The following is a 17,449-nucleotide window of genomic DNA, read 5'->3' as shown; positions in this document are numbered from 1 at the left end:
GAATAAAAACTTCATTTATACTAAACATCTTCGGGGCTAGATGGCGCAACGCGCCTGGAAGCCCTCCGAATAAAAACTTCATTTATACTAAACATCTTCGGGGCTAGAGGGCGCAACGCGCCTGGAAGCCCTCCGAATAAAAACTTCATTTATACTAAACATCTTCGGGCTAGATGGCGCAACGCGCCTGGAAGCCCCACTACCTTTTTTTAAATCTAGAATATTGTATTATGCTTAGTATTATTTCATTTTTCTCATTCAATTTAGAATTTACAAATGTCAAAAAATTGAGAGCTGTCACTTTTGATGAATTTCTGTTTATTACAAAGGGAGCTTGAAAATACGTGAGTTACAAAATAAATTTCGATTATATACAATGCATAGATGAATTAGACAAACATGATAATATGTCTATTTTTGTCTTGCTATCACCTCCTTTTTTTGTGTAATACCAGATTTGCCTTACTTTTACCACCCCTCTAAAGCTGGGGACACCGCCTATCGTTGGAGTAGCTATTAAATAGAACCACCAAGGGTATTTTTCGACCTGCCGGTGTAGTGGAAACATCCGACATAATGATTCATTATGCCAAGGTTTGATTCCCATTTAGCCAAATTTTTTCTTTTTTGGATCATGAATTTTCTTTTGGGTCACTATAAGATTTGTTTCATGTTCTAAATCTGCTGCATATGTAATCTATTTTTATTTACCTATTTTTTAAAATCTATTGGATTGCCAAATTTGAATATATTTAAAATCATAAAAATCCAAAAAAACTATAAATATATGTTTTATGCATAGTGCCGATACTCAAATATCAGATTACTTAGATCCATGAATAATATCCGAATTTTTTTTCTTAAAATTAAACTTCAAAACTTCTTGCAATCTTATTCTTAATCAATTGTAAATTTTTAAAACCATTTTTAAAATAATTTTGCGTAAATTTTTTCTCATGTTGTTTTAATCGAAAATTGATACATTTTCAAAAAAAATAATTTGACTTATGAAATTCATTTTTAAGGTGAAATAGTATTGTTTTTATTAAAGTATATGAATAATATATAAAAATTAATGAATAATATAAGCAGATTTTTAGTTTACAAAACAAATATGAGCAATGCAATTTCAAACTTTTGCTGGCAATTTCGATATTGCTCAAGTTTGTAGTATTTGTGATACCTATAACATCGGCTTAATCAAAAATTCGATTTTTCTTATGAGTTATTGAGAAAATTTGATTGCAATGAGAAGGATTTCGACGTTTTTGATAAAACTAAGAGCTGAGCTTTAGGGGTTCAGTTCATTTATGGCTGTAGTTTGATGCGTAGATCTCTTTTTTATTGTAAATTCTTTCAGCATGGAGATCGAGAATGAATCTTTTGAGAACTTTATGAGTTTTTACACCCGTAAAGAGGTCCTTCGAGGAAAGATAGTCCAGACTACATGAAGATGTGGGTTAACCAAAAAAAGCCGATGGTTTCCCCATATTCATGTAGATCTTCGAAAAAATGAGCACCAAAAAAGCCAAAAAAATAGGCTTTTTATTGGATTTGTACACTAGATTAATAATCTATTTAGGATCTGACACTCTTTTTAGCCAGAGATATGAGGTCCTTTCTAGGAAAACGATCTATTCATCCATAAAAAAAATGAATTATCGTTTTCCCCAGAAATTACATGGGGAGTGGTAAAAGTAAGGAAAATCTGGGTATTCATAATAAATTTCATAATCTTTTTATTTGCCACAAATGAATATATCGAGATGTTACTGTTGTAAACAGAAATTCATCAAAAGTGACACCTCAGAAAAGCTAAAATATTGAATTTTTGGAACTTTTGATAGAGCACGTTTTTAAATATTAATTAAAGTAAATGTATATTTTGTAAAGATTCTTTTTAATAAAAAATAAAATTTTGAAGAAGAACACAAAATCTTCTGAAAAATAATATCACATAAACTCATATTATTTTCTAATATATAACTATTTTTATATAAAAATCAAATTCAATGATCTTAAAAGCGAAGGATAAACCTCAAAATTTACGAATATAATGAGTGGGAATATAATGCTTATCTATCATAAAACCATATGAAATATCAATTTTTGCTTTACGCCTAATTTTTGACGACAATTAGCAAAAAATGTTAAATGTTAACACTCAGTCCATTTGAATATGAAAAATAAAATTGACTTTGATTAAATGTTTTTATTTATCATGCAATTCTTCTTGCGACCAAAGATTTGAATAAAAGTTCAAAAATAAGATAGCTTAAAAAATAATATACGGTAGTGTTTACTAATAGATGAATAGTATATAAATTCTATTAAAATGGATTTGATCCAAAAAAATATAAAACCAAAAATAATTGTTATAATTTAAATGAAGAAGTAATTTAAAACGATTTTATTTATGATCAAATTTTATATATTTTTTTGGATCAAATCCATTTTAATAGAATTTATATACTATTCATCTATTAGTAAACACTACCGTATATTATTTTTAAGCTATCTTATTTTTTGAACTTTTATTCAAATCTTTGGTCGCAAGAAGAATTGCATGATAAATAAAAAATTTAATCAAAGTCAATTTTATTTTTCATATTCAAATGGACTGAGTGTTAACATTTAACATTTTTTGCTAATTGTCGTCAAAAATTAGGCGTAAAGCAAAAATTGATATTTCATATGGTTTTATGATAGATAAGCATTATATTCCCACTCATTATATTCGTAAATTTTGAGGTTTATCCTTCGCTTTTAAGATCATTGAATTTGATTTTTATATAAAATAGTTATATATTAGAAAATAATATGAGTTTATGTGATATTATTTTTCAGAAGATTTCATTCTATATGCCTATGAAAAGTACTCTCAAAACTAACTTTTTCCTAATTATAATTAAATCTAGAATATTGTATTATGCTTAGTATTATTTCATTTTTCTCATTCAATTTAGAATTTACAAATGTCAAAAAATTGAGAGCTGTCACTTTTGATGAATTTCTGTTTATTACATTACCATTGATGTTCCTAGTCAAGCACGCATATTAAAGTGGAAAATTGTGATAGTTTTCAACTTAAGGGTATAGTAAACTCAAAATTCTAGAGTTTTGAGAGTGCCAATAAACTCTATAGGCCTATATATATCTATATTTTAAAGGAGAGGTTACGCCATAATATTTGATATTATAAATTATTAATTCAAAATAAAAGTAGAAAATGAAACTAATTTATTTAACTAACTATATAAATATATCAATAATCTAAAATGATTATAGTCTGAACTATATTTTACCAGATTATCAAATATAAGAGAAATGAAATAAGGCATAAAATATCATAGATAATTATTGGATAAATGCATTAATAAATTATTTATTATATAATGAGAAAAAATCAAAATAAGAAAAATGAGCATAATAATAATTTAATTAAAAACAAAAACAATAAATAAAATGTAATTTTTCGTTAATCAAAGTCATCAATGTCTTCGTCTTCTGATTCCCATTCGGACTTGAAAACTTGATAATCTCCTCCTGGTACACTCTGAATGGAGTTTTTGTATTTGTTCTGTTTTAACCTTTTGTAACAGTTTTTTGTTTCAATATCATTTGGAGTAACATTCTCTTCAAATGATTTGACACAATCTTCTGGAAGTGGGGAAGAAATGTAATGCTTTTTGTATATCTCCGAGAAAATGCTCTGGATCATTCCATTCTAAGATTGCAACGTTAACTCTTAATGTTAATGTTCTTCCAGGCTCTTGATTTTGTCCAAATAGCATGCAATTTTGGAGTTAAACGCTTCATTCATGCAGGTAGATCAATGGAAGAAACTTTGGAAACTATGGGTGTCCATTTGTGAACCCAGTCATAGAGCATGAATTGAAGTTGAGATCGAATTGACACCTTTTTGCCATTCAAAGCATTTGTAATTTGCGGTTCGCAAAAGAATGATTGCCTACGTAATGGTAGACACAATTCTCCCACATTTTCGTACGTTTGTCAATATTTTCTTCGGCAAACATGACCAAAGCCACATACTTAGGCTTGCATTCAGACCCAGAAAGGTCTCTCTATTTTTTCAATTCTGAGTCTTGTCGTTGAAAACTTCAACTGTCTTATGAGAAGCTGAGAACTTTGTAAAATCTTGAGATATTTTTGATACATGACCTGATCGAATCTTTCAAGATGAGAGACGCCAAATTCTTTAAAGACAGAGACACTTTTGTTATCTCGGTCTTTAATAATCTCTTTAACATCTTTCAAGATATTGTATTTCTTTAATTGCTTCAAGATGATTCGAGTTCCAGCACTTTCCATATTGTTGGAAGCTCCGGAATACTGAGCATGCTGTCTGTTTCCACCAATATGGTTGATGTTCACGCATGCAAGAACTCTTTTTGTGACAGCATCGAGCGCAGTTACTGTACAACTTGGCGAGTTCGCCTGTGCGTCCATCTTGCATCAATGGATAAGTAACCACCGAAGGACTTTCTCGACAGCATTAGGGAAATACTTTTAAGTCTTTTAATCTTATCGTCACAAAATCTCTGTTGTCTCATGACACCACTCTTCACAGGGGGCTTAGTTCCACAAAGAGAAAGAAAGCGAGCACCTTTTGTATATGGCATTCCGGTCATTATGCAAGCACCAAGCATCTGTCGCGCTGAGAGTCGACGACGTTCGTGGCAGTAAAATGTTATGCATTGCCTTTGTTTTCCGTTTTGGTGAACAATATGGCCCATACAACAAAAAAAATGAAATCCCGCCAAAAGTGAAAATTGAATAAAAAGTAATAATTAATAAATATATACTATATCATTAGATGAATATTTTGGAATAACATTTTAAAATCGAGGTTTTCAATGGATAACGGTTCAATCAAAAATTTGACCCCATTTTAGAATCTACATTAAAAATGGAACATTTCTGTCGTTTCAAAATTCCAAAAATAACGTTTCTATTCCCTCAAAAGTAAAAAACAAACTTTATTGGGGAAAAAATTTTTTATTTTCCAAAAAAAAATGAAAACCTTAAATGCAAATCTAATTTTGATGCTTTTGTTTGTGATTTTTTGGATTTCGAAAAAAATTTGAAAATTCAGACAAGTTACCATTAACACTAATAGTTTCAGCGAGTCGGTCCCATCAGAGAAATTTTCATAAATCGGCGATATAATTATTATTTCAGCAAAATATTCTCAGATCCAACTAGAATAAGGTCAAATTATACAAATTTAGCAAAGGCTAGTTATCCTACCTATTCAATTAACTTTAATTTTAAATAATTCAAGACAATTCTCAAAATTACCTTAATAATCGCGTTCTCTTCGCAAAATGACGATTCATCATTCACTACCAGCATAACTGAGGGCTTGTGCTCACAGAATAATACAGATAATTTACTTATTAATGCAAAATTTAGTACCAAAAGGTAATCATAGAAGATACAAAAAAAGTTTCTTTATTTTGATTGCTGATTTTATTTCTTCTAAAATTTACTAAATCTAAAAAATCCAAAATTGAATGCTATTGAATTTCATGTTTATGTAACATATACTATTTATTATATAAGGAATAAAAATTTTATAGTTTTAATCAAAAATAAAGGTGTACTAAATGCATACAAAACAAGGTATTTTTTACTCATCCAAAATATGTTAACAGTGCTATTTATATAATCAATATCCGAATTTCGAAATCATTTTGATGAAATCTTTATTTTAAAATTGAGTTGACTGTTAAAATCACCCGAGAAGAGGGATTATCTCAATGAAAAGTACATAAAATAGCAAACGCACAAGATGGCACTATGCAGCTTTATATTGTTATACAGGATGAACATATAAAATGTTTGGAAAACACTTACTTCGTTCTACAAATGTGTATCTCTTTATATCAAAGATTCTTCTCAAATTATTGAGAGACTTCTCTCAAAAAAAGGAAAATTTGATAACTAAAAAAAATTATGGCATAACCTCTCGTTTTGCATAGATATATATTTACATGGTCACAGAGCTTATTTTCATTGTCAAAACTTAAAAATTTTTAGTGGACTATACCCTTAATAATTTAATTAATTTTGTATTTAACATTTGAGAGAGTTTTAATATTTGGTACAAGTATGTTTAAGGTAGCTTAATTTAAATAAGTATAGCGAACAAAAATGCGAGCGGTGTTAACGAAATCCTACATTTTCAAAATAATTTTGTAAGAAACAATTCTAATTCAAATTTCATATTAGAAAGTATATCAGAAGAAGCCGAAGATCAATTATTTAACGAATCACCAATTAAAAAATCTATTAATAATAAAATTTCTGAATTAATTCCATCACAAGACCAATTACAGCTTGACGACATTACAGAAGAAAAATCCGAAATAAATACATCAATAATTTCCACAAATACAAAAAATTCATATTCATATTTTGAAGAAGAAGAAAAAGAAGATAATTTCGAGTTTTATCCAGAATATGACTATTACAAACCTCGTCAACCTTACGAAAAACCTAAGAAAGGCTCAAAAAGAGTCAAAAGAAAACCAAATGCTGCATTTATTGAAGAACAACAAGAATTAAACACAGGAATTGATATTGATATTGAATATGAATATTCATATGAAGAAGAAACAACGAAGAAGTTTTGTTTCTTGGAATTCCAAAAGACGGAGTTTATGCTAGTGATGACGATCATCGTGGCTTTCGTGTTAGTAAATATCCTAAACTGAACAGATACGAAACAGATCCAGATAAATATCAGGTCATTTCGACAATGAATTATCGATCTCGACTTTCAGAGTCAGTTTTGTCTAATGAAAACATATCTATTTGAGTTCAACCATATATTCGATAGTGACCCAGATAAAATATCCCCTTTAACTCTTAAAAACGGATCAAGATTTATATTCTCTTCATCAAGTGATGATGAATCCGGACTCAAACAAGACAAATTCAATACACCAAAGAAGTATAATTACAATACACCTAAAATTAGCAAATCAACAACAAAAATTTCACAAAAAGAAAATTATCAACAATCAACTCCAAAAACACAACAAATAAAGAAACCCATTCAAAAACCTCGCCATTTAAACGAAAATTCCTTGATAATTCTAGTTCAGATGAAGATAATTATAAATCTACTCCCAGAATCAAAAGAGACAATGCCAAATCTGCCTATAATCATAATAATAAGTTCCTTAAAGGAATTGATTAATTGTTTTATTTGTTTATATTTATAAATTGTTATATTATTCATCTTTTTATTTTTCTTTGAATACAATGCTGGATTATCTTTATCTTCTCGAGTTAAAAATAAATCATCATCAACAGGATCGTCGTTATAAAAACTTACAAATAATTTATTTGTTTCATCATTTATGGAGTTTGGAGTTACCCAGAGAAATGTGTTATCATTACATTGAATACAATAATATAATTTGTTATTATCAGCTCGATGAGAAGTAACACGTACAATAGATTTCCCAGACTTATAAAAAATGAATAATTCTGAACAACTAACTTTGATTTAACAAACTAACATAAATAATAAATATTTGATGAATATCATGAATTTCATTTATGAAAGTTTTACCCCATCCTTTTTATTACTTTTGCAATGAGTCAAAAAACTCATTGTTTAAGTGCAATTAATTGCATTCGAGAAGTATTCCCATAGCGATGCTGATCAAGATAGTGTTTGGAACCTTTATTATGAAGGAATTAGTCCTCCTTCCGAAAGTTTTTACCGGTGAAGTTGAAAAAGTCACAGCAACATCTAACAAATGCTTTGCATACATCTGCAAGTTTACCAATCTTCAAGATAGAGCAGTTAAATTCGAATATACATATGATTGCTCGATTTTACTTTGCGAAAACGTTTTTTCAAAGGTTCAGGTACAGTATATATTCATAGTTATAGTAAAAATAACATTATTATTGATAAATTCTGTTCATTTGAAAGTCAAACTCCTCAGTTGGCCAATTTACTTATTTATATGGCAAAATAACAGTACACTCTCCAAGGATCAATTTGTAATGGAGGAAATAGTTCAGTAGATTTATGATTTACCAAAAGGTTTTATCACTTTCAAAAACAAACGTTTCTAACTGTATATCAGCAGTACAGGTTTTGTTATGATGATGTTGAATCAACAGTAAATGTTTCATTTTGTAATTTTGAGAATTTAAAAGCAACTTGTATTATTACTGGTTTTCTTGTCAAGGAAGAATTGACCGATGTAATTATATAAATAATTCTCAAGAGAAAAATGGCGGATTAGTTTATGTTTTTATAAATAGACTTGATATTTTCAATTCATCTTTCCAAAACAATCGACAGAATAATGGAGTTTTATTTAAAGGAAATTATGTCGGAAAGATTTATATACATCAATGTAGTATTGATGATTTATCAACTGATAGAACAGTTGATACAACAAGAACAGAATCATTTAAGAATAATTTAACATTCATTGGATTACGTCCATGTGAAGGAAATCTTGAAATAGTATTATTATTTGTTCCAAAGAAAGAAAATAAAATTTGTTCTTCTTTTAAATCCATAAATTTTCTTTTTGGTAAATTTGATATTTCACTTGTTTTATTGATTAAATGATAAAAATTTCAATTACACAAGTATGCACTTTTCACATCCTGACATACGAACAATATTATTTTACATGTTTTTTAGAAGTACTCCAACTCTCAAAATTTTATGGTTTTTGAGCGACCAAAATTGTAATAAATAAAATATTTATTTAGTAATATTAGGAATAAACCTATGTTAAAAATCGTAAACCATTCAAAAAAATCTGACATCGCCAAAAAATATTACTCAGTATATATTGCTTATAAACGTGAACATGAAATTTTTGAAAAATATTTCTGAAAGAAAATACGTTATTTGACACTTTAGAAAAAAATTAAATTTCGAAAATTTTATTAAAATTTAAATATCTCGAAACTTTGGAATGCTTTGTAATTTTTGGGATCGAGGGTTATTAAAATATTTTAGCTAAATCATTTATTTTTATGCAAGTTATGTCTTTTAATTCAGTATATATTCTAATAAATTTTCTTAATTAATTCCTTTAAACTCATATTCATTTCAATTTCTTATCACATAAGTTTACATTCATTATAGTTAAAACTTTTCAAATCCTTCCAATGGAATTTTATCAAATAATTTCGCCCAATTCCAAGTTTGAAATCATCGATATTGGAGAATAATACTTGTCCTAATCTTTATTGAGTTTTCCACTAAGCTATTTAAGTCTTATGGCTAATATATCCTCAAAATTATTATTTATTATATGCCTTGGCATAAATAGACACCATTTCCTAATATAAAATCGTTTAAAATTCATTTCCACTCAAATCTAGTTAAATTTATTATAATATAGTCATCTCAAAATCGCAGTTGAATAGCAATTCAATTTTTTGAGAGAAAAAACGTAGTCTTTTCTCATAATGCTGCATGTCTTTCTCATAAATTTATAACAGTATGCATCATGGATTGCTTGGTTTTATTAAAAATTTGCAATTTGGTTCACATTTTTAATCATGAATATTTAGAAGTCACTCAACTCAGGGTTCCACATGTAGATTTATTCAAGGAGTAATAATGAAAAATTTAGATAATACTAGCTGAGCTTATATCATATGTGTGAGATAATGAGTGATTTATGAGTAAGGAATTATATTGATAATAATATTATAATAAATTTAACTAGATTTGAGTGGAAATGAATTGTAAACGATTTTATACTAGGAAGATATTTAAGGTAGCTTGAAAATACGTGAGTTACAAAATAAATTTCGATTATATACAATGCATAGATGAATTAGACAAACATGATAATATGTCTATTTTTGTCTTGCTATCACCTCCTTTTTTTGTGTAATATTCATAATAAATTTCATAATCTTTTTATTTGCCACAAATGAATATATCGAGATGTTACCATTGATGTTCCTAGTCAAGCACGCATATTAAAGTGGAAAATTGTGAAAGTTTTCAACTTAATAATTTAATTAATTTTGTATTTAACATTTGAGAGAGTTTTAATATTTGGTACAAGTATGTTTAAGGTAGCTTAATTTAAATAAGTATAGCGAACAAAAATGCGAGCGGTGTTAACGAAATCCTACATTTTCAAAATAATTTTGTAAGAAACAATTCTAATTCAAATTTCATATTAGAAAGTATATCAGAAGAAGCCGAAGATCAATTATTTAATGAATCACCAATTAAAAAATCTATTAATAATAAAATTTCTGAAATAATTCCATCACAAGACCAATTACAGCTTGACGACATTACAGAAGAAAAATCCGAAATAAATACATCAATAATTTCCACAAATACAAAAAATTCATATTCATATTTGAAGAAGAAGAAAAAGAAGATAATTTCGAGTTTTATCCAGAATATGACTATTACAAACCTCGTCAACCTTACGAAAAACCTAAGAAAGGCTCAAAAAGAGTCAAAAGAAAACCAAATGCTGCATTTATTGAAGAACAACAAGAATTAAACACAGGAATTGATATTGATATTGAATATGAATATTCATATGAAGAAGAAACAACGAAGAAGTTTTGTTTCTTGGAATTCCAAAAGACGGAGTTTATGCTAGTGATGACGATCATCGTGGCTTTCGTGTTAGTAAATATCCTAAACTGAACAGATACGAAACAGATCCAGATAAATATCAGGTCATTTCGACAATGAATTATCGATCTCGACTTTCAGAGTCAGTTTTGTCTAATGAAACATATCTATTTGAGTTCAACCATATATTCGATAGTGACCCAGATAAAATATCCCCTTTAACTCTTAAAAACGGATCAAGATTTATATTCTCTTCATCAAGTGATGATGAATCCGGACTCAAACAAGACAAATTCAATACACCAAAGAAGTATAATTACAATACACCTAAAATTAGCAAATCAACAACAAAAATTTCACAAAAAGAAAATTATCAACAATCAACTCCAAAAACAACAACAAATAAAGAAACCCATTCAAAAACCTCGCCTTTAAACGAAAATTCCTTGATAATTCTAGTTCAGATGATAATTATAAATCTACTCCCAGAATCAAAAGAGAATGCCAAATCAGCCTATAATTATAATAATAAGTTCCTTAAAGGAATTGATTAATTGTTTTATTTGTTTTATTTATAAATTGTTATATTATTCATCTTTTATATTTTTCTTTGAATACAATGCTTGGATTATCTTTATCTTCTCGAGTTAAAAATAAATCATCATCAACAGGATCTGTCGTTATAAAATACCTTACAAATAATTTATTTGTTTCATCATTTATGGAGTTTGGAGTTACCCAGAGAAATGTATTCATTACATTGAATACAATAATATAATTTGTTATTATCAGCTCGATGAGAAGTAACACGTAACAATAGATTTCCCAGACTTATAAAAAATGAATAATTCTGAACAACTAACTTGTGATTAACAAAATTAAAATAAATATAAATATTTGATGAATATTCAGTGAATTTCATTGATGAAGTTCACTTACCCCCATCCTTTTTATTACTTTTGCAATGAGTCAAAAAACTCATTGTTTAAGTGCAATTAATTGCATCGAGAAGTATCCCATAGCGATGCTGATCAAGATAGTGTTTGGAACCTTTATTATGAAGGAATTAGTCCTCCTTCCAAGTTTTTACCGGTGAAGTTGAAAAAGTCACAGCAACATCTAGCAAATGCTTTGCATACATCTGCAAGTTTATCAATCTTCAAGATAGAGCAGTTAAATTCGAATATACAAATGTTTACTCGATTTTACTTTGCGAAAACGTTTTTTCAGAAGGTTCAGGTACAGTATATATTTATAGTTATAGTAAAAATAACATTATTATTGATAAATTCTGTTCATTTGAAAGTCAAACTCCTACAGATGGCCAATTTACTTATTTATATGGCAAAATTAACAGTACACTCCTCCAAGGATCAATTTGTAATGGAGGAAATAGTTCAGTATATTGGATGATTTACCAGCAATATGGTTTTGCATCACTTTCAAAAACAAACATTTCTAACTGTATTTCAGCAGCTTCTACAGGTTTTGATTATATTGAAAGTGAATCAACAGTAAATGTTTCATTTTGTAATTTTGAGAATTTAAAAGCAACTGGTTGTGGTATTACTTCGTTTTCTCATTGTCAAGGAAGAATTGACCGATGTAATTATATAAATAATTCTCAAGAGAAAAATTCTGGATTAGTTTATATTTCTATAGATAGACTTGATATTTTCAATTCATCTTTCCAAAACAATCGACAGAATAATGGATTTTTATTTAATGCAGATTGGGGTGGACAGATTTATATACATCAATGTAGTATTGATGATTTATCAACTAATGGAACAGTTGATGTATCCGATCAAGGAACAGAATCATTTAAAATTATTTTTACTACATTGATTTTAGTATATGTGCAAGAGATTTTGAATATGAAATATTATTTGTACCAAAGAAAGAAAATAAAATTTGTTCTTCTTTTAAATCCATAAATTTTCTTTTTGGTAAATTTGATATTTCACTTTTGTTTATTGATTAAACGATAAAAATTTCAATTACACATGCTTTCCACTTCCTGACATACTCATCACACATACGTGTATAGTAATCCTTGAACTGTTTAATGTTTTGTCCTTTATTTCTATAGGTTGCAGCCTTAATCGCCTGATTTTTTTTTTGACAAATATATAATAAGAATCTTCGGACAACTGTCAAAAAAAAAGTTATTTGCCAAGTTTCAGAAGCATTTCCATACATGAGGGTTAAGACAAGACTTAAGAATCCACGATCAACATTAGGTAAATCTATCAAAGAAATTTTAAATCGAGCAGGCAAGCGACAAATTTCACATCCAAAGCAAAACCAAACTTACGAAAACGATGATTCTGCATCAGAAAGTCGGCGAAGTAGTACAAGAATTAACGAAATCCTACATTTTCAAAATAATTTTGTAAGAAACAATTCTAATTCAAATTTCATATTAGAAAGTATATCAGAAGAAGCCGAAGATCAATTATTTAATGAATCACCAATTAAAAAATCTATTAATAATAAAATTTCTGAAATAATTCCATCACAAGACCAATTACAGCTTGACGACATTACAGAAGAAAAATCCGAAATAAATACATCAATAATTTCCACAAATACAAAAAATTCATATTCATATCTTGAAGAAGAAGAAAAAGAAGATAATTTCGAGTTTTATCCAGAATATGACTATTACAAACCTCGTCAACCTTACGAAAAACCTAAGAAAGGCTCAAAAAGAGTCAAAAGAAAACCAAATGCTGCATTTATTGAAGAACAACAAGAATTAAACACAGGAATTGATATTGATATTGAATATGAATATTCATATGAAGAAGAAAACAACGAAGAAGTTTTGTTTCTTGGAATTCCAAAAGACGGAGTTTATGCTAGTGATGACGATCATCGTGGCTTTCGTGTTAGTAAATATCCTAAACTGAACAGATACGAAACAGATCCAGATAAATATCAGGTCATTTCGACAATGAATTATCGATCTCGACTTTCAGAGTCAGTTTTGTCTAATGAAACATATCTATTTGAGTTCAACCATATATTCGATAGTGACCCAGATAAAATATCCCCTTTAACTCTTAAAAACGGATCAAGATTTATATTCTCTTCATCAAGTGATGATGAATCCGGACTCAAACAAGACAAATTCAATACACCAAAGAAGTATAATTACAATACACCTAAAATTAGCAAATCAACAACAAAAATTTCACAAAAAGAAAATTATCAACAATCAACTCCAAAAACAACAACAAATAAAGAAACCCATTCAAAAACCTCGCCATTTAAACGAAAATTCCTTGATAATTCTAGTTCAGATGATGATAATTATAAATCTACTCCCAGAATCAAAAGAGATAATGCCAAATCAGCCTATAATTATAATAATAAGTTCCTTAAAGGAATTGATTAATTGTTTTATTTGTTTATATTTATAAATTGTTATATTATTCATCTAGTTATATTTTTCTTTGAATACAATGCTTGGATTATCTTTATCTTCTCGAGTTAAAAATAAATCATCATCAACAGGATCTGTCGTTATAAAAGTACCTTACAAATAATTTATTTGTTTCATCATTTATGGAGTTTGGAGTTACCCAGAGAAATGTATTATCATTACATTGAATACAATAATATAATTTGTTATTATCAGCTCGATGAGAAGTAACACGTACGATAGATTTCCCAGACATTATAAAAAATGAATAATTCTGAACAACTAAACTTGTGAATTAACAAAATTAAAACATAAATATTAAATATTTGATGAATGTATCATTGAATTTCACTGAAAGTTTTACCCCCATCCTTTTTATTACTTTTGCAATGAGTCAAAAAACTCATTGTTTAAGTGCAATTAATTGCATTCGAGAAGTATTCCCATAGCGATGCTGATCAAGATAGTGTTTGGAACCTTTATTATGAAGGAATTAGTCCTCCTTCCGAAGTTTTTACCGGTGAAGTTGAAAAAGTCACAGCAGCATCTAACAAATGCTTTGCATACATCTGCAAGTTTACCAATCTTCAAGATAGAGCAGTTAAATTCGAATATACAAAAGATTACTCGATTTTACTTTGCGAAAACGTTTTTTCAAAAGGTTCAGGTACAGTATATATTCAAAGTTATAGTAAAAATAACATTATTATTGATAAATTCTGTTCATTTGAAAGTCAAACTCCTACAGATGGCCAATTTACTTATTTATATGGCGAAATTAACAGTACACTCCTCCAAGGATCAATTTGTAATGGAGGAAATAGTTCAGTATATTGGATGATTTACCAGCAATATGGTTTTGCATCACTTTCAAAAACAAACATTTCTAACTGTATTTCAGCAGCTTCTACAGGTTTTGATTATATTGAAAGTGAATCAACAGTAAATGTTTCATTTTGTAATTTTGAGAATTTAAAAGCAACTGGTTGTGGTATTACTTCGTTTTCTCATTGTCAAGGAAGAATTGACCGATGTAATTATATAAATAATTCTCAAGAGAAAAATTCTGGATTAGTTTATATTTCTATAGATAGACTTGATATTTTCAATTCATCTTTCCAAAACAATCGACAGAATAATGGATTTTTATTTAATGCAGATTGGGGTGGACAGATTTATATACATCAATGTAGTATTTGATGATTTATCAACTAATGGAACAGTTGATGTATCCGATCAAGGAACAGAATCATTTAAAATTATTTTTTACTACATTGATTTTAGTATATGTGCAAGAGATTTTGAATATGAAATATTATTTGTACCAAAGAAAGAAAATAAAATTTGTTCTTCTTTTAAATCCATAAATTTTCTTTTTGGTAAATTTGATATTTCACTTTTGTTTATTGATTAAACGATAAAAATTTCAATTACACATGCTTTCCACTTCCTGACATACTCATCACACATACGTGTATAGTAATCCTTGAACTGTTTAATGTTTTGTCCTTTATTTCTATAGGTTGCAGCCTTAATGCCTGATTTTTTTTTGACAAATATATAATAAGAATCTTCGGACAACTGTCAAAAAAAAAGTTATTTGCCAAGTTTCAGAAGCATTTCCATACATGAGGGTTAAGACAAGACTTAAGAATCCACGATCAACATTAGGTAAATCTATCAAAGAAATTTTAAATCGAGCAGGCAAGCGACAAATTTCACATCCAAAGCAAAACCAAACTTACGAAAACGATGATTCTGCATCAGAAAGTCGGCGAAGTAGTACAAGAATTAACGAAATCCTACATTTTCAAAATAATTTGTAAGAAACAATTCTAATTCAAATTTCATATTAGAAAGTATATCAGAAGAAGCCGAAGATCAATTATTTAATGAATCACCAATTAAAAAATCTATTAATAATAAAATTTCTGAAATAATTCCATCACAAGACCAATTACAGCTTGACGACATTACAGAAGAAAAATCCGAAATAAATACATCAATAATTTCCACAAATACAAAAAATTCATATTCATATCTTGAAGAAGAAGAAAAAGAAGATAATTTCGAGTTTTATCCAGAATATGACTATTACAAACCTCGTCAACCTTACGAAAAACCTAAGAAAGGCTCAAAAAGAGTCAAAAGAAAACCAAATGCTGCATTTATTGAAGAACAACAAGAATTAAACACAGGAATTGATATTGATATTGAATATGAATATTCATATGAAGAAGAAAACAACGAAGAAGTTTTGTTTCTTGGAATTCCAAAAGACGGAGTTTATGCTAGTGATGACGATCATCGTGGCTTTCGTGTTAGTAAATATCCTAAACTGAACAGATACGAAACAGATCCAGATAAATATCAGGTCATTTCGACAATGAATTATCGATCTCGACTTTCAGAGTCAGTTTTGTCTAATGAAACATATCTATTTGAGTTCAACCATATATTCGATAGTGACCCAGATAAAATATCCCCTTTAACTCTTAAAAACGGATCAAGATTTATATTCTCTTCATCAAGTGATGATGAATCCGGACTCAAACAAGACAAATTCAATACACCAAAGAAGTATAATTACAATACACCTAAAATTAGCAAATCAACAACAAAAATTTCACAAAAAGAAAATTATCAACAATCAACTCCAAAAACAACAACAAATAAAGAAACCCATTCAAAAACCTCGCCTTTTAAACGAAAATTCCTTGATAATTCTAGTTCAGATGATGATAATTATAAATCTACTCCCAGAATCAAAAGAGATAATGCCAAATCAGCCTATAATTATAATAATAAGTTCCTTAAAGGAATTGATTAATTGTTTTATTTGTTTATATTTATAAATTGTTATATTATTCATCTAGTTATATTTTTCTTTGAATACAATGCTTGGATTATCTTTATCTTCTCGAGTTAAAAATAAATCATCATCAACAGGATCTGTCGTTATAAAAGTACCTTACAAATAATTTATTTGTTTCATCATTTATGGAGTTTGGAGTTACCCAGAGAAATGTATTATCATTACATTGAATACAATAATATAATTTGTTATTATCAGCTCGATGAGAAGTAACACGTACAATAGATTTCCCAGACATTATAAAAAATGAATAATTCTGAACAACTAAACTTGTGAATTAACAAAATTAAAACATAAATATTAAATATTTGATGAATGTATCATTGAATTTCACTGAAAGTTTTACCCCCATCCTTTTTATTACTTTTGCAATGAGTCAAAAAACTCATTGTTTAAGTGCAATTAATTGCATTCGAGAAGTATTCCCATAGCGATGCTGATCAAGATAGTGTTTGGAACCTTTATTATGAAGGAATTAGTCCTCCTTCCGAAGTTTTTACCGGTGAAGTTGAAAAAG

At 28.2% G+C, this 17,449-nt stretch overlaps 1 pseudogene across 1 annotated transcript, besides 4 other annotated features; it reads left to right on the top strand.

Annotated features, from left to right (window-relative positions):
* Positions 1-287: 287 nt before the first annotated feature.
* Positions 288-324: a mobile genetic element.
* A 1,449-nt stretch (positions 325-1,773) lies between these two features.
* Positions 1,774-1,811: a mobile genetic element.
* Positions 1,812-2,986: 1,175 nt separating this feature from the next.
* Positions 2,987-3,023: a mobile genetic element.
* Positions 3,024-3,091: 68 nt separating this feature from the next.
* Positions 3,092-6,075: a mobile genetic element.
* A 6,752-nt stretch (positions 6,076-12,827) lies between these two features.
* Positions 12,828-16,887, top strand: TVAGG3_0732260 (annotated as a pseudogene). Its single transcript has one exon. A coding segment is annotated over exon 1 (4,060 nt).
* Positions 16,888-17,449: the final 562 nt, after the last annotated feature.

Source organism: Trichomonas vaginalis, chromosome III, assembly GCF_026262505.1.
Source record: "Trichomonas vaginalis G3 chromosome III, whole genome shotgun sequence".
NCBI classification, from domain to species: domain Eukaryota; phylum Parabasalia; order Trichomonadida; family Trichomonadidae; genus Trichomonas; species Trichomonas vaginalis.
Note: the sequence above shows the minus strand (reverse complement) of the source record. Positions and strands in the feature narration are given on the sequence as shown.